The sequence below is a fragment of the Musa acuminata genome, chromosome BXJ2-6 (genome assembly GCF_036884655.1).
Source record: "Musa acuminata AAA Group cultivar baxijiao chromosome BXJ2-6, Cavendish_Baxijiao_AAA, whole genome shotgun sequence".
Classification (NCBI taxonomy): Eukaryota; Viridiplantae; Streptophyta; class Magnoliopsida; order Zingiberales; family Musaceae; genus Musa; species Musa acuminata.
Genome location: NC_088343.1, coordinates 18,253,577 through 18,280,569, shown reverse-complemented (window position 1 = coordinate 18,280,569; position 26,993 = coordinate 18,253,577). Strand labels below are relative to the sequence as shown.

Sequence of the window (26,993 nt, the reverse complement as noted above, 5' to 3'; positions counted from 1 at the left end):
GTCACTATTTTGATTGATATAGATAGCACTAATAATTTTATGGACAGGAAAGTTGCAGCCCAATTAGCCCACCACATTGAAGGCTGTGAGATATTCGAAGCTGATGGACAAATTTTAACTTATGATAGCAAAGGCCAGGAATTTCTTGCAATGATTACTACATTGAAAGATCGACCTATTGCTTACACTGTCAAAAAGTGGAGACCATACGTACTTGATCAACGGGTTGTGATGCGTTGCAGATAGTCTATGGCTAAAGTGCTGAAAGAGAAGCTCCTCGAGATTAATGCTGCTCAGCCTTGAGGACAAGGCTGATTTGAAGAGGGAGGAATTGTTAGGACCCTTTTTCTGAGCTTTTGAATAATGTTTATTGAGTTTGTTTAGTCCAGTTGTTTATTGAGTTGGTTTGGTTCAGTTAGAGTCAAGTAGAGGTTTATTTAATATTTATTTATTATTAGAGTTCAAGTCCTGATGGACTTTGGGTGGAACTCTATAAATAGGGATTTACCTGCTTCTTTTCAATAATCTATGAAAAATACTATTATGTCTTTTGACAAACCCTAGGAGGCCGATCCCCTCGAAGTGATCAAGGAGGGTCGATCCCCTCGAAGTGATCAAGGAGGGCCGATCCCCTCGAAGCGATCAAGGAGGCCGATCCCCTCGAAGCGATCAAGGAGGTCGATCCCCTCGAAGAGATCATTATCATCCTCATTTCTCCCCTTTCTTCAACGATAGGACTTTAGGGTCTTATCAATTGGTATCAGAGCAACGATAAGACTTTAGGGTCTTATCAGTGCGCTTCATCTCGACATGGCTCGGGATATATATACCTTGCCCTCGGAGGCTCTGCTTGGGAAGTCAGCCAAGTCCATGACATTAGTAAGTATTGCGCCTGCTATTTCTAGTTATACATTCGACGATGTTCCTCCTAACTTCTCCTCTTTCTTACAGGGCCTTCACTACGTGACGGCCTTGATGGATCGGGTGCGTGACGCTGGCCGGATTATCGGGGGCCTCAACAGCTGCAACGCCGAGCTGCGCCGCCAAGTGGAGGAGGTCCAAGCTGGGGTGGGCCCGGAAGCCGTGGCGGCTGCTGAGAAGCGCACGACAGATTTGGAGGCGGAGGTGGCTCGCCTCAAGTTGGAGCTCCAGACATCCGAAAGTTCGAATTAGAAGCTCCAAAAAACTAAGCGGATAGAGCGGACCGAGCTCCATTTGTTAAAGATGGAGGCGAGCACCCTTAGCAAAAAGTTGGAGGAGGTGAAGGCAGAGGCAAGAGTAGCCTCCGAGGCACTTGCCGAGGAGGCTCGCCTCCGACCCGACAAGGACAAGGAGCTGATCGAGACATACAAAAAGTCCGAGGGGTTCGAACTCGGGCTAACGTATACGGGGCAGGTCTCCTTCGAATATGGATAGCGGATCGCTCTGGCCCGCTTCCGTGCGCGATACCCCGGCCTCGAGGTAGAGGAAGATCCCTTCACCTCCCATCCCGAAGATCTGGAGGTGGACATGCCCGAGGACGTCCCTTTCGATGACCGCCTGGAGGTCCCGAAAGAATAAAAGGGTCTTGTAATTTTTGTAGTTTTTTCTAAGGTGTCGGTCGGTCTGTAAGTCAGGGTCGAGTCTTGTACTCCTAGTTTTTCTTAAATGAAAGAAAATTTTCTTCTCTTGCATACTGCCAATCTTTTGCTTTCTTATACGAAAAACTTCTTAAGGTTTTGGACGTTTCATGTCCTTGGCAAAGAACAGCCAGCCAACGTCGCGAGTCGGTACGTGCCCGGTCGGACGATCTCGACGACCCGATAAGGTCCTTCCCATTTGGGAGTGAGTTTACTGTGCGCTCGGGTCGAGTTACTTACCTCGGCCCTGCGTAGTACCAGATCGTCCAGCCTGATAGGTCGAGGGCGCACCCTTTTGTTGTAAATCCTGGCGACGACTCTTTTGTACGAGAGGGCCTTCAGGTGTGCATCGGCTCGCCTCTCCTCGAGTCACCTGTCTTCCATTAATAAAGAACTTCATAATCAGTTTAGAAAAATTTCAGGAGACATCACCTAGGATTGATAGCCATTCAATTCCGAGCACCACTTCATAGTCTTCCAAGGGTAATAAAAAGAAATCCACAAATAATTCTTGACCTTGCAAAATTAGTTTTATCTTTGAGCACTTGCTGTCACAGGTTAAAATCCGTCCATCGGCGACCTTGACTTCAAATTTGTCACAACATTCGATGTGGTAAGCTAATCAGGCTGCAATTTTCCTATCCATAAAATTATTAGTGCTACCCGTATCAATCAAAACAATGACAGACTGGTGTTTCAGAGTTCCCCCAATTTTTATAGTTTGTGGATTAGAGTAGCCAGCCAATGCATGCACTGTATGTGTGACAGCTTCAACATCATCATTAGTTTCCACTTCTTCATGATCGGAATCTGATACTTCTACTTTCGGTTCCTCCTCGATCGGTTCAATCATCAAAAGTCTTCCTTGTTTGCATCGATGCTCCTTACTCCACTTTTCATCGCAATGCCAGCACAAACCCTTCGCTAACCTTTCTTTGAGTTCTTCTCGGGTTAGTCTGCTAGTGTTATAGTTTCGACTAGGAGTAGATGAGGTAGGTTGCCTGCTAATCACCTGTTTATTGGCACCTCTGTTTCGACGATATTCCACACTGATTTTTTCTTCATGTAGGCGTGCAAAAGAAATCGCAGCCATCATAGTGTGAGGTTGACGAACCTTAACCTCACACCGGATCTCGGGAATAAGCCCTTCAATAAATGTACCTAGAAGTTGTCGTTCTGACCAATCTCTAGCTTGGTTGGACAATCTTTCAAATCTACTCTGATATTCCAACATTGTAGAAGTCTGACGAATTTTGGCGAGTTGGCTATCAACATTCTCATATTCGGATGGGCCAAAGCGAACAAGAAGTCCTCTTTTAAACTGCTCCCACGAAGAAATTTCATGGCAAGTTTCGTACCAATCATACCACTGGATTGCATCTCCATCGAGCTGGATTGAGGCCACTTCTACCTTGGATTCTTCTAGAGTTCTGTGAAAACGAAAAAAATTTTCCGCCCTAGAGATCCAACTGGTCGGATCCCCATCTTCCCATCATGGAAATTCTACCCTGATACGTGGGTAGTATGTGTCACCATCCTAGGGCTCTTTTCCTGTATCTCTCGATCTGTTCAGCGTAGAACTTGAACTTCCATCTTATTGAAACCCGCTAAAGTGCTCTAACAAGCTCTTTTTGAAATCATGAAGAGTTTCTTGTAGCCAATTTTTAATTCTGGTTTCCAACGCTTCCATTTGTGCCTTCACTGAGTTATCGGTAGCCATTGCGTACAATTGCAAGTCGGTAATCCCCAGTTCTTGTATTTGATGTCTAGTCAAGGGCATCTGCACAGTAGCTGGGCAGTAGTAGCGACGGTGGCGACAGCCGGCAGTAGCAAGGGAACCCACGCGATTGTGGTGCGGCTAAAACAAGGGCAGAGCAAGGTGTGGCGCAGCTGAAACAAGGGCAGAGCAAGTGTGCTCTGTTTCGGTCGCTGTGAAGAGGGGGTGCAACCGGCGGCTGCGGCTGCGACCCGGGGGGGGCGTGGTGGGGGGGCGCATGGTTGCAGAGAAGTTAGGGCAGCGTCGTCGAGAGTCTCAACGACGAAGGGGTGGTCCGTTGGTAGGGAGGCAACGCCAATGATCCTTCTCGCTCGAGCGAGACGAGAAAGCGAGGAGGAGAGGTCGCCGGCTGGGGGGCAACGACGGTGTTGGTCGATCGGCTGGGAAGCAGTGCCGACGGTGGAAAGGAGGTAGCAAGGGAGGGCGCGGCCTGCTAGAGAGCAGGGGCGGCGGTGGGCTGGCCGCAAGCAGAGGAAGCAGGGGTGCGTGGTTGCGGCTTCTTATTCTTCTCTCTCTGCTTTCTCTCTTCCTTTCCTTTTTTTTTTTTTTTAGTTACGTTGTAGCGGGAACGCCAAGGATCGCTGCTCTAATACCAATTGATAATACCCTAAAGTTTTATCGTAAAAAAGAAGAAGAGAAAGGGATGATCACTTCGAGGGGATCGGCCTCCTTGATCGCTTCGAGGGGATCGGCCCTCCTTGATCGCTTCGAGGGGATCGACCTCCTAGGGTTTGTCAAAAGACAAAATAGTATTTGTTATAAAATGATCGAAAAGAAGCAGTTACATCTCTATTTATAGAGTTCCGACTTTAGCTAAACTAAACAGACTTAATAAATACGCAGAAAATAAAAGGAAAGCACAGAAAATAAAAGGATCCTAACACGGCGACCCCTGGTGCGCATCGTCCCCTGGCTCTCCCTTTGAGGTGCGGACCTCCTTCTGCACTTCTTCGAGTCGTTGATTGAGAAGGCGCAGCTGGGTCGGGAGCATTGAGGTTGTCGCGTGAACCGGTGCAGATGGCTCTAGTCGGCGCGTAGGGTGGGCCACCGACGGGTTTGTTGATTGGGAAATGAGCGGGATGACGGTCTGCACCATTCCCACCAAGGTTTGGACCTGAAGGGCAAGGTCCTGAAAGGCTTTGGATGACACGAGCGAAGGGACGCTCGAAGTGCCCTCGGGTGGAAGCAGACACGGGTCGTTGAACAAACGCCAATAGCGTTCTGAGGTTGTGACGAGGTCGTCAGCCCGTGGCCCGCCACGCGAGGGGCGCTCGGCTAGCACCCCTATTGAGAACGATCCCTCGGTGAGGAGTTCGTCGGGGTCAGTCTAAGGGTCCCTCGACATTCAGTCCCTCATTCTAGCGCCAATCTGTTCGTGTAAACAACTTTACGCCGTGGCCTCAGGGCCGACACGGCTCGTTTCGGGTCCGAATGGCGGGGATCCTACCGAAGGTCTCTTGGGGTTGCCGACGGGGGTGGCAGAGCGGATCGAGCAACGTCGGGGCTCACCGGGACGTCCTGCGAGGAAGGGTCCTTCTCTACGGCATTGGCGAAGAGGTGGCTCGGTCTTCGTACTTGCACATAGGTCGGGTCGGAACTCGGCCCGACCCCTCCAACGACCAAGTTAAGTGATGTGAAGAGGTCTGTTTTGTGTATGTCTTTTTTCTCCCTCTTTTCCCGTTTAGCATGCAAGGGTATTTATAGGGAAGCTTACTATGCCCGCTTGCATGAGGTAGGCTCATACTCCTGATAGCGTCTGACACTAGCATTGGCGTGGTGTGGAGGGCCGAGCCTGAGTAGGTCGTTAATGCACCTCGGCCAGCGTTCCGGTCGTTTGACTAGGTGCTGTCGGGTCAATTGAGGCTTGAGGCATCATCTGAGGCAGCTGACGTCAGCCCGAGTCTTGTCGCCATTATTATCCTCATCAATATATATATATATATATATATATATATATATATATATATATATATATATATATATATATATAGGCAGCTGACGTCAGCCCGAGTCTTGTCGCCATTATTATCCTCATCAATATATATATATATATATATGTATATATATATATATGTATATATATATATATGTATATGTATGTATGTATATATATATATGTATGTATATATATATACATATATGTATATATATACATATATACATATATATATATACATACATATATATATATACATACATACATATACATATATATATATATACATATATATATATATACATATATATATATATATACATATATATATTTATATATACATATATATATGTATATATATATATATATATGTATATATATATATATATGTATATATATATATATCAAAGTCATAGGCATGCAGTCATGAAGAGCATATCGAAGGACGCTAGCTGCAGCTTTGTCTTCATGTCAGTGTCCCTCTACGAGTAATAGTAAGTGCCAAGGCTCTGTTGGCCACTAATTGTCGTGCCGTTCACGACTCCTCCGCTGTGTTTTTCTCCATTCTGATGGTTAATCACTTCATATATACCACCGTTATCTACGCACCATAGTCGCCATCTACCTTAATTGCCACTATTCTTCTTCTCTCCTTGTGTTGTCTTCCACATCCTCAGCTCTTCTCTCTCTATCTCTCTGTTTTTGCAGACAGTAGTACTATGCATAACTATCCAACCCAATTTCCTACACAGCAGTCATCTTCTTCTTCCACTTCCTTTCGCTCTCGGTATCCCTCCCACCTGTCATCCAACATGATCGGGATCACCCCCGTCTTTGGCAGTCTCCGTGGCGGTAGCTCAAGTGGATTCTCGGGGTTGAACGATGAGATGAGGGCTACAACCTCCCATGGAGACGCAAAGAACGAGATAAAGCCCGGGAAGAAGAAAGAGAATAAGGTGAGGAAGCCACGCTATGCCTTCCAAACTCGAAGCCAAGTCGACATACTTGACGATGGATATCGCTGGAGGAAGTATGGGCAGAAGACGGTGAAGAATAACAAGTTCCCGAGGTCAGTCGATCATGGTCTCCTGCTACATATTCTTAGATTTTTCTCACAAAAAACAAAGTGAGAGGAAATCGCTGTCTGATAATGCAATCTGAGAAGATTTATCTTGCTTATCTTGTTCTTGACAATTGTGTGAATTCTACAAGACAAGGACTGTACACCAATCAATTCTTTTGGCAGCCATCATTCAGGGAATAGATTGTTGGTGGGTGGTCAAATTTGACTAAGAACAGTGCAAGCATTAACCGAGTTTTTTCTTTTGCACACACACACATATATATATATATATATATATATATATATGTATGTATACATACATACATATATATATATATATATGTATGTATATATATGTATATATGTATGTATATATATGTATATATGTATGTATATGTATATATGTATGTATATGTATATATATACATGTATATATATACATATATGTATGTATATATACATGTATGTATATATACATACATATATGTATATATATACATACATATATATATACATACATATATATATACATACATGTATATATATATATATACATATATATATATGTATATGTATATATATATATATATGTATATATATATATATATATGTATGTATATATATATATATATAATATCTTTGTCCCCATCATTTGTTCTCGCTATAATATCGTACATGGATTCTCCAAAGCATTTTTGCTGCTGGTTTTCCATTTTGTCAACGTCAAAAAACAATCGAGCGACATAAATACAGATTTAAGTTAATGATTGAATGCTTGCCAAAAGAAACAAAATAGAAAATGATACAAATGATTTGATTCTGATATCAACTTAAGCATGAATGCTACAGAAGCTACTACCGGTGTACGCATCAAGGTTGCAACGTGAAGAAGCAAGTGCAGCGGCTGTCGAGGGATGAAAGCGTGGTGGTGACCACGTACGAGGGCGTGCACAGTCATCCCATAGAGAAGCCAAACGACAACTTCGAAGACATGCTGAATCAAATTCAGATCTACTCCAACTTTTGGAGCTGATCACCAGCAGTGGTAACCCAAACTCCAAATCTCTGTAAAGAAGAAGACGAACTGTTTGAGGTGCATGCAACTACTGCTTGTTCGTTCCTATATATATATATATATATATACTCTCATTCATGGTAGCACGTCTACCTTAATCTTTATATGGATTTGAAAGGTGTTGTTCTCTGTATCAGAACTTTTAAGGATTGATCACTTAAGCCAGTTTTCTACACTCAATTGGCATCCTTGTGTGGCTTCTCTATCAGCAGAGGAGAGAGGAACTTTAATCCAAGGAGGTAAAGAAGAGGTTGTAGTTACACAAAGAGAACTCTAATGCAGAACTGCTTTAGAGTGCATAAATTTCTAATCTTGGAAGAGACTAGAAGCCCACATAAGAATGTGAAGGAGTTGTCTTCCTTGTTCGTTTGATCTTAATTAATGCATTTTGCTTGGAATAGTCGTAGCCCTTGATGACCCTCAAGAGTACAAGAAAGATTTGCCATTTGTATATTATTCAAACAGTTGTTGTTCTTGGAAATGAAACAGATTATTCATGCCCTTTAACATCATGGTAGGAAAAAGAAGCATGATTATTACTTTGGATCCTATTGCCTCTACATGAATTCACTTGTCAATCCTTTAGATTAGAACACAAGCCCTAATTTAAGACACACTTAACAGTTCATGTCTTGAAGAAAGAACAAGAAAAATCAACGTAGATATCCATTAAAATGCAGGGAGGGATGTACAAATATGTAACTCTCTACAGCATAAAAACCTAACAAGTATATTCATGAACATACTACATTGTTTGCAATCAAAATTAGAAATTTGGGTTTGTAATCTTTTGCATATGCAATCGAAGTGATTGTCAAATTTAAATATGTTGTCATACATAAAACACATAACTTACAGACCTTTCTATATTGCTAGTTATTATTGAACCCATGCCCAATTTAACTATGGTTATCCTACTCAATTAGTAGAAGCCAAACTTTGGCAAGATCTAAAGCACCCTTCATGGGTTAAAGGAAGCTCGTCATTAATATATTGCTTGACATTTATAAATCTTTATTATTTTTCTACTCGATATAGTAGAAAAATAATAATAGATACAACTAATCGATATAGTACTTCTACCTCTTCAATGACAATATGCTTTTCTTCTCTTGTATCTTAATTTATAACACTAAATATAAATTCCTTTATTTTGTTGTCATCGAAGCTCCTAATTGAAAGATCATAGAAATGTAGAAAAAGAAGCTTGATCATCAACAAGATCTTTCTTCATATAATGACTCTACCAGCAACACAGTATTTATCGACAAATTTATATTAATTAACTTGATTAGGAGGAAGAATGGTTGACATGTAGATTGAAATTAAAAGAATAGAAAAAGATAACAAATGCAAACATATATAAATGATGAGTTTTGCGTCAGTGAAGATTAACTGTTTTTTTTTTTGTGTAGATTGTAGGGTTGTAGACTATATCTACTTAGTCACAGGACTACAAGCATCTAGAGAGAGATATATATGATCTACAAAAATATTAATGAATTTTAGGTACCAAGCTTGTCGTATATATATCATTTTAAACATCTAATGCGCAGGTTGTGAAAGTTGAAAATATCTTAAATAAATGGTTTTTCTTTGTCATTTGTCACTTAGGTCTTGCACAATGTTGCTGTATGAGTTCTTCGTATGCTAACTCTATGGAACAAAGAAGTTCATTGTATAAAATTGAGGATATATTATGAAAGAGATGATTTTTATTCATTGAGGTGACGAGTATTTATAAAAATTATGTCGGTTTAAAAATCTTCATATGATTAAAATAAGAGTTTAACTTGAAAGCATTTGTAAGTGTAGTGAATAAGTAAGTAAAGCAGTTTACAATGAAAGTAAATAGCTTAAAGTAAATGTAAACCGAGTTTTATAGTGGTTCGGCCATCATGACCTATATCCACTCCCGATTCCTCTTCACTCGAGGCCAATGACTTCTACTACCGATCTTCCTTCAATGGGCGAAGATCAACTATCCTTTTACACTCTTTCTCCTTTTCATAGGTTTAGGAGATAACTCTTACAACCTCTCTTTCTTAGACCTCACTTCTCCCTTTAGAAGAACTTTCTAAATACTAGGACGAAGGGACTCTAAATCCTAAGAGAGGTTATAAAATTTTTTTCAGTATTCTTTTCCCTCTTTCAACTCAATTTCATGCTCAATTCTTGCTTCTCCATGTAGGAATAGCTAGGGTATTTATAGACCCCAAATGACTTCAAAATTGGAGCCAAAAGAGGTCTCATCCCGGGTTTCCTGAGCACTAGCGGTACCACTGCCTACAACACTGACACTGGGTGATACCACTACCTGACACAGTCTAGGAGATTATGTTTGGGTGATACAATCGTCAAAACTGACCATACCACTGCTTGACATTGGACGGTACCACCGTCTAGTCTAGCGATACTACCGCTTGACATAATCTTGGAGACAATATCTCGGAGACTAAGCCACTAGTGGTGTCACCGCTTGACCAAACTTTTGGGTCACTGAATGAGCATTTCTCTTGGCCCAAAACAATCCCACTTTGAGCCCAATTGGCCCCTAATTGAGTTGGCTTAATTATATTCTAAACTAACCCAATTATGACCTAAACTAACTTGATCTAGATAAATTATTAGAAAGCATGAATCATCTATTGTCCTATATGTCATTGGTTCTTCCGGTGCTTCATTCAATCCTTTGGTGCATCGTCCTTTCCTTTGGCGTATTGTCCAATCGGTATGTTGATGCCTGTAACTTTTGATCTCCTTGGCACAATATCCGATCCTTCGGCCCAATGCCCGAATTCATGGTATGAAGCCTTTTGCCGACACGTCGACCGATCCTTCGGCCCGACGTCCAATCTTCTGACATGTTCAACTCCAGCCAACGTCCGATTCCTCCTACTTCAATCAATTTGCCTCTCCTTGATCGAAGCTAGTCCAACATCATTTAAAACGAATATTAGATCATAACATTATCAATTGGTTTCATTATCAAAATCCAAGATTCAACACTTCTGTTAAGGATGTCAATCTTGGATCGATGTAATTGAAATGTCCTATGGGCGAGAGGCTTTGTGAGGGAGTCTACTAGTTGATCAGAAGAATGTACATGAGAAACAGATAGTTGATATCTAACAACTTGATTTATGATGAAGTGAAAGTCGATAACAATGTATTTCATGCATGAGTGGAATACTAGATTGGCGCATAGGTAGATGACACCGACATTATCACAATATATTGTTGGAGTAGATTTGGAGGTAATAACAAGTTCTTGTAGTAGATTAGTGACTCAGTTGAATTTTACAGTAGCGGTAGTGATAGCTCAGTATTCAGATTTATTGGTAGATTTTATGATTGATTTTTATTTCTTAAAACTTCAACTGATTGGATTTACTCCAAGGAAGACAACATAGGCTAATATAGACATTTTATTATCAATAAAGGCAGAGATGAAGTGACAAGTGTTCGTGAAGAAGTCTATTATTGAGAGTACCTTTTAGATTCCAAAGGACTCGTTTTACTGCAAACCAATGCATAGTGGAGGGCTAATGCATAAATTATGATAATTTATTGACTACAAATGATATAATCTAGATATGTGAGAGATAAATATTGTAAGGAGTCAAGTACTTGTTTGTATTGTATGGGATCTACAATAGGGCTATCATCATATAATTTGAGTGGTTCAGTAGTAAATATTGGAGTGACAACTTCTTTGGCATTTTGCATGTTTATTTTTTATAATAGATATCGAATGTACTTCTTTCGAGATAGGAAAAGTTCAAAAGATGTGAAGTTGCTTCCACTCCAAAAAAGTAGCTTAATGTTCCTAGATCTTTGATGGAGAATCGATTTATCAACTACTTAAAGAATTGCTTGATTTTTATAGGATTATTGTTTGTAATGATAATGTCATCACATACACCAATAGATATATAGTACTTCCCTTTTGTTGTGATAGAAATAATAAGGTGTCAGACTTAGAGTTGATGAAGTCAGTTAACGCCAAAAATAAGCAAGGTATATTAAGCTCTTGGAGCTTAGCGAAGTCTATAAATAGCTTTTTATAGTTTATAAATATAACTTGGATATTGAGGGTAGATAAGGCCAAAAGGTTGTACATAATGGCATCTTTAGTTAAGGTCCTTTGTGAAAAAGCATTGTTAATATCCAATTGGCATATATGTCAACCAAATTTAAGATAAGTTAGATTGTTGTTGGTTTAACAACTGGACTGAATGTTTCTCTGAAGTCAACACCCAGTCATTAGTGAAACCCCTTGCCACTAAATGTGATTTGTGTTGGGAAACCTTAAGCAGCATCACATGCACAGCGAAAGAACAAAAAACAAAAACTCTCAGATTTCCTACAGAAAAAAAGTTCTCGTCATCATGCGAAGATTGGTGCTCGAAAAACCCACAAAACTGAAAACTGCATATATATATATATGAAAGATGTGTTACTTAGGGAGATCATATATCCCTGTAAATTTTTAGATTTGTAGGAGAGGATGAAGGATGTTAGATATCCTCCTCTATATCGTTGATCCACATAGTAGATGTGGCAAAGACGCTCCTCAAATCACTGCACAATCTTCCTCTCTATGCGCACCACATGATCAAGAAGGAGTCGACCTTTGTTGCTATCCACACTCCCAAAACTAGGGCTGTCGGCTGGGGAGGAGAAGGAGGGAGAAGAATAGGAGGTGATAGCTAAAAAGCATCTAACCTATGCCTCTTTGATTCCCTCCTATTTATAGAGGTCATTGTCAACTTAACCCTAATGGATCCTGTCCTATTGGGTACTAGATCTCCATTCAACTATCCAAGTCTCTTGGATTAGTGGATCTCTACCCAATAATATTTCATTAGCTCTTATTGGATCTTATTTATAAGATCCAATAATCCAAGGGCTTATTGGAAATCCAAAAGATATGGGCCACAATAGATATCTCATATCTGAACCTCTACTCATTGTAATACTCTAGGCCCAATATCGAGCTGGCCGTGAGTCATATATATCAGAACTCCTTCTGACTTAGTAAATTATCATTTCTTATAATAATTCACTAGACTCATCGACTATGGACGTACTATGACACTACGCCATAGTCCCTAGATAATACAGGAGAATCCAATCCATTAGACCTATCTATCCCCAATTATCGTATATCTATAGTCCCTCATCCATCTAATATCCCAGAGACTATATACCGGGCATGGTGTTGTTAGGCCCATATGTAATCTACTTGAATCTTACTTTAATTGGATTCTCTTATAGAACTCTTTCTCTCTTAATCCGAATGACCTTGGCTAAATTTTAGGAAGAGCGACTCTATACTTTCAAGGGTTTTCAACTCTAGAAACATAGAGTTTTTGTTCACTTTTCTTTTTTCTCCATGCAGGAATAGCTAGGGTATTTATAGACCCTAAATGGCTTAAAAAATGGAGCTAAAATTTAAATCCATGAAATTTCAAGGTATGGGTAGTACCACCGCTTGCATTAGGCAGTACCACCACTTGCAGTCTGACATTGGGTGGTATCACCACCTAGAAGACTGTGTCTAGATAGTACCATCGCCCAGACTGGTGGTACCACCGCTTGACATAGTCTCGAAGACTGTGCCATGATGGTTTCACCTGTTTGGTCATTGTTTGGGCTTTTCTCTTGGCCCAACACAACCCAAACTTGGGCCCAACTATCCCCTAATTGGGTTGGGTCAATTCTAATCTTAATTATGTGCTAACTATAGATTTTAAGATATTTACTAAGCTAAATAAAGTTCGTATGTCTAGGTTTCTTACGACGAGCTTCAGATGATCTTCCAACGAACTTCCGACGATCTCTTGGCAATGTTCCAGTGGACTCCCGGTAAGCTCCTAGACTTTACGACGATCTTCTTAGTGAGTTCCAATGAGCTTCTTTGGCAAGCTCCTGGACTTCTCGGTCAATTCCGATAGAACTTTTGATGAACGTCCGGACTTTCGACAAACTCTTAAACTCCCAACGAAATCGCATTCTTGACTCCGGGACGTCATTTTGCTTTATGCCTTGCTATCGTAGTTAATCCTACACACATAAAAACCTACTTCGATCTAGACAATTATTACAAAGCTTGAATCATATTGTCCGGCATGTCATTGGTTCATCGATGCTTCGTCCGATTCTTCGGCGCATCATCCTCTCTTGCGGTCGATTGCCCAATCAGCTAGTTGACCACCGCAACTCCGATATCATTGGTGTAATATATGCTCTTCTTGGCCCAATGCCAGAACTCATGGCTCGAAGCCTTCTGTCGATATGTCGACCAATTCTTCGACTCGACGTCCAATCTTTTGATATATTTTTCTCCTGCCCAACATGATTCTTCCTGCTTTAATTGTCTCTCCTTGATCGAAGCATCCTGCGTCACTCAAAATGCAGATCAAATCATAAATACTATCAATCGGTTTCATCATCAAAATATGAGATTCAATAATATCTCTCTTTTTGATGATGGAAACCAATTGATGACGGAGATAACCTTAACTCCCCCTATCAATATGTCATATTAATAGAACTCTTGGATTCAAAAATCCAAGCAACATGTTATCATAAACTTATGCATAACATCTGCTAGTCATAGGTGCCTAGTAAGCCAATCATGTGAGTGATGGCACGTGTGACTTGATACAGAATCTTGTTGCTTATTATATTTTGACATATATCACTTTATAACTATTGCATATATACATAATGTCCTTGGATTTGTGCAATGGGAATCGGATCGTGATGAGATCACGAAAATGAGATCGATTCACCTTTAAACACATATCCTAAATAATCTCGGTCATAGGTTACTCGAGAGGGATATCGTGATAACCGGATATATTGGTGTGCTGTATACCCGTCCATATAATAGATGTAGTGGGTCTCATAGCTGCTCGTGTAGGGACACTAGGGATACAGTACAGGTGCTCATTGGAGAATGAGCTCACTAATTGATCCGCTTATGGAATGCTAGATGGTTGATGATGCCTTATTGTCATACAGCGATTCCGTAGTTCTAGTGGTATATCTGATCCTTAGACTTGAGACACCAAGGATGTCCTGTATGAATGCTCCACTCTTTGATACCAGACTTATAGGTTTGGTTGTCCCAGATCTAGTACAGTTGGTCATTGAGAGTAGTAGTCGACCTTACGAGGGCTATTGAGTGTCGATAGAGGATCATCCACTCTCGGTGTCATGAGAGGAATATCCCATGTGTTCTTACTCAGACAAATCCCTAGCCAGGGTTATTCGGGTTGAAAGAGAAAGAGTTCTCCAAGAGAATCCGATTAGAGCGAGACTCGAGTAGAAACCGTATGGGTCTGACAGCACCATGCTTGATATACGGTCTCTAGGATATTAGATGGATGAGGGACTATAAGTACACGGTAATTGAGGACAAACAGGTCCAATGGATTGGATTCCCCTGTATCATCTGGGGACTACGGCGTAGTGGCATAGTACGTCCATAGTCGATGAGTCAAGTAAATTATTACAGAGATAATAATTCACTGAGTTAGAAGGAGTTCTGATAGGTATGACTCATGGCCAGCTTGATATTGGGTCTAGAGGGTCACACACATATGGTAGGCATTGCGATGAGTAGAGGTTCGGATATAAGATATCCGACGGAGCCCTTGATTTATTGGATATCCAATAAGCCCCTAAATTATTGGATCCCATGGACGAGATCCAATAAGAGCCCATGAGAGATTATTGGATAGAGATCTACTAATCTAAATGGCTTGAGTTATTGGATGCAGATCCAATACCCACTAGGCGAGGATCCATTAGGGTTTGACAGGGGACCTCTATAAATAGGAGGGATTCAGAGCCTCATAGGCTAGAGCCTTTGCTTGCCTCTCTTATTCTCCTTCCCTTCTCCACCTCAGAGTAGGCCTAGAGTTTTGAGGAGCATCGTCGCAGCCCTACCTACTATATGGATCACCACTAGAGAGGAGGACGCTTGACCTCCTTCACCCTCTCCTAAGGATCTGCAATGAAACAGGGATATATGATCTCCCTAGGTAACACAATATATTCTATACGCAGTTTTTCAGTTTCGCGGATTTTGTGCACCAATCTTCGCACGACGACGAACATCTCTTTGGGAATCGGGGATTTTGTTTTCTTGTTCTTCCGCTGCGCATGTGATGTCACCCCCAAAGATTTTCCCAATAGTGGTATCAGAGCCAGGTTGTTCGTGCAATAGATTGGTTTTAAACTATGTGTGTTGTGTTTTGGAGAAGCTTTTGACGTCAAAATCATTGATGCAAAAGCGGAAAAGGGTAGCAACTGTTGCTGCCCTCGTTGCCGTCGTAGCACTACCATCTGCGTGCAGGCAGGCAGCCTGCAATAGCAGTCGCAAGGGCAACGGCGCTTGTGGCCATTATTCCCGCGGGTAAAAACCGAGCAGGGGTGCCCACCTGCGGAGGCGGTAGTGCCCGCGGGGGCGCCCAGCTCCAGGGGCAGCGCCGCCAGTGTGTCACGGACAAACTTCGAAACAGGAAATTTGATGTAATGCTTATATATGTCCGTGTCTTTTAGTATGTTCATGTTTTGTACAACATGTAAAGGGACGACCAAAGGCTTAATAGTCTCATTTTAGTTAGGTTAGTGGCCGCTTTAGGCTTGTAAATAAAAGGTTGTGTCATGTGGACACGTGTGAGAGATTTTGATCTATAATGGACCATTTTACCCTTTGTTATGCAACTGTTCAGAGCTTGTAAAGTCTGTTTGTAATTTGCATTGTCTATGAAGTGTTTTCGGAGATGTTTGCTTGTGGATCCCGAGTGAGGCGTTCTCTCTAACCCGTTCTCTCTTTTGTTGGTCCTAAGGGACATTCGGAGGCTTCGGGGAGGCTGACCTTTGCGGATGGACACGCAAGGGTACCGCATGACTTAGGTAAAACTAGCTAAGTCCGTGACAGATGGTATCACAGCAGGACAAGCACTCATAGAAACACTTAGCATGCAAATGTGGGGGACCTAGTGGGGCTGCGTTGAGGGCAGTTAGCACACGCGCGACCATTTGGGGGGAAAACGAGCATGGAGATGTAGGGAAAAGGAGTCGCTCGGAGGAGCGGGCATCTGACATTGGCATTTAGAGGAATGGCCAACCCTTCACGTAAGAGCCACCACGAGAACAGGCAAGCTTGGAAGAATGTGGAGCACACAAAGGTTGGGATGGTTGAGTTTGAGCTATGGCTCAACGTTGACAACTATACTTGATGGTGCTCAAGGCAAGCGACGCACTTGGTAAAGGATGAGACCATGCAAGGTGGAATGAGTTGCTCAACGACCAAAAGAGTTATGCAAAGCTCACAGAGGTGAGGGGAATTGCTAGCTTGAAGAATTTAGTACTCATGCATGAGCTTGTATATGGACGATGGAATGTTCGTGGCCATCCCAAGGCGATCGAAACTCGGCACCATGGAGCATTGAAACTTTCTCTTCGGCATGTGAAGGATACGTCCATAAGAGGCTGAAGTGCGCAACGAGTTCAACATGTTGCTAAGCCTTGAGTGGTGTAGCGGGGGCTGTATTGACGTGGAGTCACAATCTAGCAAGTGCGTTTGTAGGAGGCAGAACAATGCACAGTTTGTTCAACAGATCGGAGTAGTCCAAGGGGATGATGGTCTCTGAAACGAAGAGAGATGTTGCTCCAACGGGATAGTTATCTAGGAGGGATTAGTCTCGACTCTCCAGAGGGAGAATCATGTGGGACAGACCTCACAAGTTAAGGAGGAGTACCTCATCAAACAACAACTCTACGAAGCTCAATAGACTGAGCAAGCGGCGAGGAGTCATCGCATGATCTCGCTCGAGAGAATGCATTGGTAGATGCATTGAGAGATCAAGTGGGGGAGCGACCCAAAGCAACACAAATGAAGGAACACTTGGAGTCGATATGGAGATCGGACTCAAGGGAGGGCTGACCCGTGGAATGGTGGGCGCGAGGGCCACCATCAACTCAATGCAAAAACGAGGAGCGGAGCAACTTGGGTGTAACTTAGCGAAGTACCCAAGCCGCATAAAGGGAGCCAACATAGAAGATGAAACATGGAGTGGAGGCATAGTGTTTTCCTTGGATAGAGGTCAAGGACATAAACTCTTGCAGAGGCAAGAACAGGATCATGTTGTTCCATGGGTCATTCATTCTGATGGAGCGGACTCATCTTGCATGGTGCCAAAGACGAAGGGAGATTCTAGGCACATGCACCTTATCTCGGAGGAGCATTTGATGGAGAAACTAAGGCGACTCAATTTGTGGAGGCGAAGTTGGGTTCAGAAGTCCTTAGCACGGGGCAAGAGGACTCAGAGGCGGGTACTCTTGAAGAATTTGCCACAGTGTTGCCATTCAAGTTGCCATGAAGGAAGCGGTGCGCAGCGAAGTTTGTGCTGGTAGGGGCAGAGGCCCAGGATCCAGACAATGGTGCACTAATTACAGCGAAGTTGGGGGACTTCGGGAGCTACTGGGCGACGGACTGTCCTAGAGCGATGCTTCATCTAGGTGTGACCCAAGAGTGGGTGGATGAAGGTCGATTGCCAAAGGAGCGAACAAAATCGAAGGTGGAAGAGACCCTGCGATGTATTGGCAGAGGCCACACATGAAGGGTTCACAATTCAAGTTCGTCCCACAAGGATCAGAATACAATAGAGATGTCATCAGGAGGCGACATGGTGCAGCGGATCGTGGTAGAATAGTTCGTGGCAATGCGACACACACGACATAGTCCCGTGAGGGACTAGATCATATGGAGGTATGATCGGGAGCTACTAGAAGCTCCACTTCGGTGAACAACACGACAGTAAGAAGGGCTATGGATTCAAGGAGTGAAGGCCATGGTACCGTAGAGGCGGGTCTTCCGTGCGTGCATCAAATTTTGCATCGAATGAAAGCCTTGGTCATCAGCATATGGGGGTTGTGTTCCACCAATGGAAAAAGTTTGAATGCAAGTACTAGTAAATCCCATAGGAGGGACATGATCATGCAAAGGTATGATCGAAGCAGCTAGAGAGTTGGACTGCTTCAGAGCCTATATTTGCTTAAGGGAGCCCAACAAGTCAGAGGACAAGGTCGAGTAAGCAAACGTTGAAGGGATGCAGATGCGAGGCGATGAATAGTAGGGCCATGGGCATGGCAGCGCCATGGTACCGTAGAGGCGGGACTTCCGTGAAAGTCATTGATCCCTTGCTCTCATAGAGGGAGAGCGCTTGGTCGTGAAAGGGGCCGAGGAGGTGGAGCATGCAGAGGCAAACTCCAAGTACCGAGACAAGGCTGAAGGGCAGAGGCCAAGGATCTTCGTAAGACCGGTGTCAACGAGCTTCTCATCATGATAGCCGAAAGTGAAGGACTTCGGGTCAGGCAAGAGTGCATGACCAAGGAACGAAGCAGGCAGTACGCGGTGCTGTACCTTTTGCTACTCAATGGAGTAAGCGGTAGGGTTGATGGAGAAGATGGTACAATCCCAGAGGCGCCCAAACCTATGAGAGAATCACTCCAAGCTAGGGTGAAAACTTCCTACATTCTAGAAGTTTGATGGCATTGAGAAGGTGAATCACAGTAACTAACTCAATGCAAGGAGTGCAAACACTTCAAGTGCTTCAGAAGTGTGAGCAAAGAGCAGGCGAAGGCTAATAACCAGCTCGATGCATGGAGTGCAACCTCGAGGAGGCGGGCGAAGTCAAGTAACCTTTACCTTCTCAACTCTTAAGAGATTGGGCGAAACCGAGTACCCCAATTCTCTTATTTATCCGGCAGAGGAGCTCTGCACATGTTCAAAGACCCTTTGAAGATAATGAAAGACAATATTTGTCAAATCCTCACCAACGGTGATCAGTGCTATTGAGAGTAGATTGTCTGCTTCATTTCCCAACGAACTGCCAATCGAAAATGGAAGTAATGCGAACCTACTTGAAAGTGACAATTAAGTGAAAGAAGAGTCAATGGGCAAATTTTGTGGAGGAAGGACCCAAAAACTTCAGAAGTTTGCGAGACGATGCTTGTTAAAACTCCAACAAACATCCACCCAGTTTAAGCCGCATAAGCATTTAAGAGACTGGCGCATAGTAAGGATGGTCTTTTCCTTCCTCTAGAGGATCCGCAGGAACCAACAGGGATCAACACAACTCAGCCAACCCCACACTAGAGTCAGAGTCATTGGCGAGTTGAAGTAGCATGGCGGATTAAAGGTTCTACTACTCAAAAACAACAGTGGAGAGCAGTCGGGAGCCAAGAGGCACATTGCAATTGGAGCAGAAGATTGAAGACTCAACAAAGGCGAGGAGTTGCAATGTCGACAAAGGCTTCGACGAGGACGTCGAAGGAATAAGTGGGGGAGAATGTCACGGACAAACTTTGAAACAGGATGTTTGATGTAATGCTTATTTATGTCCATGTCTTTTGGTATGTTCATACTTTGTACAGCATGTAGAGGGATGACCGAAGGCTTAATAATCCCATTTTAGTTAGGTTGGTGGCCGCGTTAGGCTTGTAAATAAAAGGTTGTATCATGTGGACACGTGTGAGAGATTTTGATCTATAATGGATCATTTTACCCTTTGTTGTGCAACTGTTCAGAGCTTGTAAAGTTTGTTTGTAATTTGCATTGTCTATGAAGTATTTTCGGAGATGTTTGCTTGTGGATCCCGAGTGAGGTGTTCTCTCTAATACGTTCTCTCTTTTGTTGGTCCTAAGGGACAATGGGAGGCTTCGGGGAGGCTGACCTTTGAGGACGGACACACAAGGGTACCGCACGACTTAGGAAAAATTAGCTAAGTCCATGACAAGTGGGCGTGCAGCCTGCAAGCGAGGGCAGCAACCCCGCCCTCCACCGCACAGCCCGCCGCCAGTAGGGTGGTGGAGGCGGCGGCAGCAGCAGCAGCAGGGGAGGATGAGGGCATTAGGGTTTTCTGGGCAAAAGATAGTTTTACCCCTCAGAATTTGAGAAATTCTAGTTTCTGTCTTTTGTCTAAATTATGAAAATACCCCTAAGAATTAAGAAATTCCTTATATGCCCCTGATTTCATAAAATACTAATTAATTAAAAAGTTTAGTTGATTATTATTTTTATTATTATCTAGTAGTCCTACATGATGATGATTATTTATACATGTGATGTATGATGTGTGGACGGATGATCATGGACCGTGTGATGTGTGTACTTGTGATTATTATTATTGGGATCTGCGAGCCTCCATTATATTTCTCATTTATTGTCAGGCCTGCGTGCTTATGATTAAGTTGTAATCATATGAGGAGGCGCAGCGGGAGCATGGATGTGATAGCGGGACCCACGAGACGGACGATCGCGATGCATGAAGATGCATCGAGATTTTGACGGAACCGACGAGGACAAGATGGACAATCACAGGGCATGGAGATGCACCGTTACACATATAGATCTTGATGTGAGTGATTAGGCCTACTGGCTTGGGCCTAATCACATTAGGTTGTGGTCCATGATCATCTGGTGTGATTGCTTATACACATACTAGATATGTATATATATTTGCATGCGATGTAGATATATATTAAATATGTATATGTGTGACATGTCATATTAGGAGACCAAATCATAGAAACATCTCTCTCGATAATATTAAGTCGGTAAACGTGAGGTAATTAGATTGACCCACGTGGCCTTCCATCGTTATAAGTAGGAACCGATTCCCGGTATAGGTTGAGCTGATCGAATCCCTCGAGACTCACCTATATCGTAATTCGCTATCTTGCTTATGACATAGAGATGTCACTGGTGACCTGAGGACATGGTATGCTTGGTCGAGTCCCTCGAGGGTATATCATCAAATCAGACTCATCTTGTAACGAAGGTGTTGACTTAACCGAGCATCATGGTTAGTCGAGTCCCTCGAGACCATGGTGATTCGGAGGCCGAACAGGACGGGAATCACAAGGAGTTGTGATCGGCAAGAGTTGCCTACCTTTTAGGCTTAGTGTGATTGGTCGAGTCCCTCGAGGTTACATTAAGACACTGATCGGATCCTGATACCCACTATAAGTCTGCCGGAGACTTCCGTTTCACGTGCTGAGGGTGACGCGTGACTCGTTAGTAAAATAGTAAGAGCATATTAAGATAGAAGTCCATATCTTGATAGTTTACTTCATGCAAAATCTGCATGTTATTCATTTCTGTTGTATCTTTATTTTTAGAAAATGTCGCTTTCAAATCCCTTACGTGGTATACTTGATGTCAACCGCCTCACTGGTCCAAATTATATGGATTGGCTCCGTAACTTGAGAATTGTTCTCACGGCGGAGAAAATCATGTACGTCCTTGATACAGTGATGCCTGCGCACGAAGAAGGGGCAAGCGAGGATGAGATCGCTCGCTATGTGAAGTACATTGATGACTCCACTCTTGCTCAGTGCTATATGTTGGGCTCTATGACTCCTGAGTTACAGAGACAACATGAAAAAATGGATGTCAGATCCATTCTCCTACATGTCCACAAATTGTTTGAGGAACAGGGAAGGACTCAGCGATATGAGATATCCAAGAGCCTCTTCCGCGCTAGGATGACTGAGGGGACACCGGTTCAGAACCATGTCCTAAAGATGATTGAGTGGATAGAGAAACTCAGGTCTAGGAATGGTCCTAAAGGATAACTTGTGTGTGGACATTGTGCTTTAGTCCCTACCAGATTCCTTTTCACAATTCATAAAGAATTTTAATATGAACAAGCTTGAGGTGACTCTCCCAGAGCTCCTCAATATGTTGTGGGAGGCAGAGAGTACTATTAAGAAAGAGAAGCCAGTTCTCTACATTGGTGAGACCAGAAAGAAAAGGAAAGCAGAAAGGTCCCTTAAGAAGGGAAAGGGCAAGGGCAGACCAGGTAAAGCAAAGGTTGCTAAGAAAGACCTAGCGAAGGACAAAGGCCAGTGCTTCCACTGTGACAAAGATGGGCACTGGAAGAGGAACTGCAAAGAGTACCTTGCAGAAAGGGCGAAACAAAAGCTTGATGAAGCTTCAGGTACATTCATGATCAGTCTTCATTTGTCAGACTCTTATGATAACACATGGGTATTGGATACCAGTAGTGCTTATCATATATGCAATTCGTTATAGGTTCTGGCAAGGCCTAGGAGACTAGAGAGAGGCGAGGTGGACCTCAAGATGGGTAATGGAACAAAAGTTGCTGTAGTAGCTGTTGGCGAGGTCGCCCTACATCTGCTTGGTAGAGATTTTATTGCATTAGATGCATGTTATTTTGTTCCTTCTATTATCAAAAACATTATCTCCATTTTATGTTTGATAGTTAGTGGATATAAATTAGTTTTTGAGAACAATCGTCATCGTGCGAAGATTGGTGCGAAAAATCCACGAAACTTAAAATTGCGTATAGAGTAAATTGTGTTACCTAGGGAGATCGTATATCCCTGTTTCCTTGCAGATCCTTAGGAGAGGGTGAAGGAGGTCAAGCCTCCTCCTCTCTAGTAGTGTTCCACACAGTAGGGCTGCGACGACGCTCCTCAAAACTCCAGGCCTGCTCTGAGGTGGAGAGGGGGAGGAGAATAGGAGAGGCAAGCAAAGGCTCTAGCCTATGAGGCTCTGAATCCCTCCTATTTATAGAGGTCTCCTGTCAAACCCTAATGGATCCTCCCCTAGTGGGTATTGGATCTGCATCCAATAAGACAAGGGCTCCGTCGGATATCTCATATCCGAACCTCTACTCATCGCAATGCCTACCATATGTGTGTGACCCTCTAGGCCCAATATCGAGCTGGCCATGAGTCATACCTGTCAGAACTCCTTCTAACTCAGTGAATTATTATCTTTGTAATAATTTACTTGACTCATCGACTACGGACGTGTTAGGCCACTACGCTGTAGTCCCCAGACGATATAGGGGAATCCAATCCATTGGACCTGTCTATCCTCAATTACCGTGTACCTATAGTCCCTCATCTATCTAATATCCCAAAGACCGTATATCGAGCATGGTGCTATCAGATCCATACGGTTTCTACTCGAGTCTCGCTCTAATGGATTCTCCCGGAGAACTCTTTCTCTCTCAACCCGAATGACCCTAGCCAGGGATTTTTCTGAGCAAGAATACATGGGATATTCCTCTCATGACGCCGAGAGTGGATGATCCTCTATCGAAACTCAATAGCCCTCGTAAGGTCGACTACCACTCCCAATGACCAGTTGTACTAGATCTGGGACAACCAAACCTATAAGTCTGGTATCAAAGAGTGGAGCACCCATACAGGACATCCTTAGTGTCTCAAGTCTAAGGACCATATATACCAATAGGACTACGGAATCACTGTTTGATAATAAGGCATCATCAACCATCCAGCATTCCGTAAGCGGATCAATCAGTGAACTTATTCTCCAATGAGCACTTGTACTGTATCCCTAGTGTCCCTACACGAGCAGCTATGAGACCAGCTGCATCCATCATATGGACGGGTATACAGCACACTAGTCTGTCCGGTTATCACGATGTCCCTCTCGAGTAACCTATGACCGGGATTATTTAGGATATGTGTTTAAAGGTGAATCGATCTCATTATCGTGATCTCATCACGATCCGATTCCCATTGCAGAAATCCAAGGACATCACAATATATATATATGCATATATACAATAGTTATAAAGTGATATACGTCAAAATATAATAAGCAAAAAGATTCTGTATCAAGTCACACGTGCCATCACTCACGTGATTGACTTGCTGGGCACCTATGACTAGCAATTATGTGCTAACTATGATTTTTAAGGCATATATTAAACAAAACAAGCCCGGTAAGTCTAGGTTTTTTTCGACGAGCTTCCGGCGATCTTCCGATGAACTTTCGATGATCTCTCGGCAATCTTTCAGTGGACTTCCGACAAGCTGCTGGACTTCATGATGATCTTCTTAGCGAGTTTTGATGAGTTTCTTCTTAGCCAATTCCGACAGCATTTCTGACAAACTTCTGGACTTCCAACGAACTCTCAAACTCTCAACGAAATCTCAATCTTGACTTTGGCACTTCGTTTTACTTTATGTCTTGATCGCTATCATAGTTAATCTTTCACACTTTTCTCAACATATAGATTTAATGAAATAATTTACTAATTGATTTCATCATCAAAATTTAAGATTCAACAATCTCCCCCTTTTTTATGATGACAATCAATTGATGACAGAGTTAACCTTTTCTCCCTATATCTATATGCCATACTTGAGAAAAGACACTCTTGAATTCAAGGCCTTTCAATTCAAGCATCAAACCGATAAGTTATATGCATTTAAACTTATCAACATGCATATCATGATACCAATCATGATTTACCATCTCAAAATATGATATCACGTATTTATTACAATACAAATGATGTCAAGGCATGACATCCATTTTTAAGTCCAATATAGAATGATGATAGACAATCATCATTTTCAAGTATTATATAAATTTTAAATATGAAATTTAGCAAGATTCAAATTTCAAAGATGACAATCCATCGATATAAGGCATGAAATTAATTGTAAGTAGGAAATTAAGCATGATAATCACAATGATAGACACTTATCATTTTGATACAAAATCAAGCATTATTTTAAGAATGAAACATTTTCAAGTATTCATGCCACATTACGATACGTTTCAAGCATTCATGATACATTTTAAGTATCTACGATACATATGATGCATATGCAATACATTTTGATATTTTTCAAGTATTTATGATGTATTTGATAATTCCAATCATATTTCAAGCAATCACAAAACATTCAAGCATTTATGATAAGATACATTTGACACATTATTTCAAACATTCATAATGCCAATTTATCATCAATTTGGCACATTTCTGTTGAATCTCATATTTTGATAATGAAATCAATTGGTAAATTATTTGATCCAATCTATATGTTGAGAAAAGTATGTAGGATTAACTATGATAGCGTAAGACATAAAGCAGATGTTGGGCCGGAGTCAAGATCGAGACTTTGTTGGGAGTTCGAGAGTTTGTCGGAAGTTCGGACATTAATCGGAAGTTCTGTCGGAATTAACCGAGAAGTTCGGGAGCTTGCCAAAGAAGCTCATCAGAACTTGCCAAGAAGATTATCGTAAAGTCCAATAGCTTGCCGGTAGTCCATTGGAACATTATCGAAAGATCGTCGGAGGTTCGTCGGAAGATCGCCGGAAGCTCGTCGGAAGAACAAATGACATACCAGATAGAGATTGCTTGTTTAAATATCTTAATTATCATAGTTAGACCTTCAGTTGAGTTAGGATTGGGAGGAAATCCCACTAACTCAGTTAGGAACCAATTGGGCCTTTAATAGGACTAAATTGGGCTGGTTGAAGCAGCCCATTCAGCACCTGAAGTCATGGCCGACGGTGCACCGCTTGGGACTCAGTCTCCCAAGTGGTTTGGGCGGCGGTACCATGTTAGGACTCTAGTTAGGAGAGTCCTAATTGAGAGGGATATTCATGTAAAACCTACCTAAGCCGACCCCTATTAAAGAGGTGAAGAGGCCGGCTAGGGTTAGGAGGTTGTTTCTTAGAGAAGAATTAGGAGTTGTAAAGGAATAGGAGTCTTGAGTAGAAGTCCTATTAGGAGTTGGTTAGAAGTAGGAGTCTTGAGTAGGAGTCCTATTAGGAGTTAGGGTTTAGAAACCCTATAAATAGCCATATATTCCTCCTCTTTTTATAAGTAATAGATGAATCTTTCTGCAGCCTTTGAGCAGCAACTTGGAGGGAGGAACCCCTATAGAGTTCCAAGGAGGCCGATCCCTTAAAGAGATCAACCTCAAGTTTAGAATCTGCAAGGGTTCTAACACCTGGTATCAGAGCAGCATTCTTGGCATCTCGCTGCCCTTCCACAGCCATCCATCAACCCTCCATAACCGCTCAAAGCAATTCCACAATTGCTTAAAAGATCGTCACCAAATTCTGTCGTCATCTCCACCACCACGGATCATCCTTTGATCTCCCCGTGAATTGCAACAGGTTCTAGTTTTCTACTTTACTTCTGCTGCAATTTAGTTATCCTTATTTGAAAATCCCAAAAAAACTATTCCTATATTTCTGCATAAACTTTTCATCATAAAGTTTTCATCTCTACGACGAAAGATACATTGCAGAATTCCAATCGTATAGTACCGTCTGTTTGATCTTGCTACTGTGTTTTTTCTATCCAAATCTCTACGAAATTTTTATGATATCTTTGACACTTCCTAACAGCAGATTTTTCTTTGGTTTTGTTAAAAATTCTCAATATAAACCATTGGTATTTTACATCTAATTTGCTATACTTGAAAATCTGCACTGTAAAATTTCAGCCGCATAGCACTGTTTTTTGATCTTGATACTACGTTGTTTCTATCCAAATCTCTACGAAATTTTTATGATAGCTTTGACACTTCCTAACAGTGGATTTACCTTTGGTTTCATAAAAAATTTCTCAATATAAACTACTGATCTTTTACGTCCAATCTGCTATACCTAAAAATCTATGCTGCAGAAA

General features: G+C 42.2%; 1 protein-coding gene across 1 annotated transcript; it reads left to right on the top strand.

The window, feature by feature from the left end:
- Nucleotides 1–5,926: 5,926 nt before the first annotated feature.
- LOC135613549 (probable WRKY transcription factor 43) lies at nt 5,927–7,650 on the top strand. The gene is made up of 2 exons (XM_065110576.1): nt 5,927–6,401; nt 7,245–7,650. The coding sequence occupies exons 1-2, from the start codon at nt 6,052–6,054 to the stop codon at nt 7,426–7,428; spliced, it is 534 nt and encodes a 177-aa protein (XP_064966648.1). The 5' UTR covers nt 5,927–6,051; the 3' UTR covers nt 7,429–7,650.
- The last annotated feature ends 19,343 nt before the right edge of the window (nt 7,651–26,993 follow it).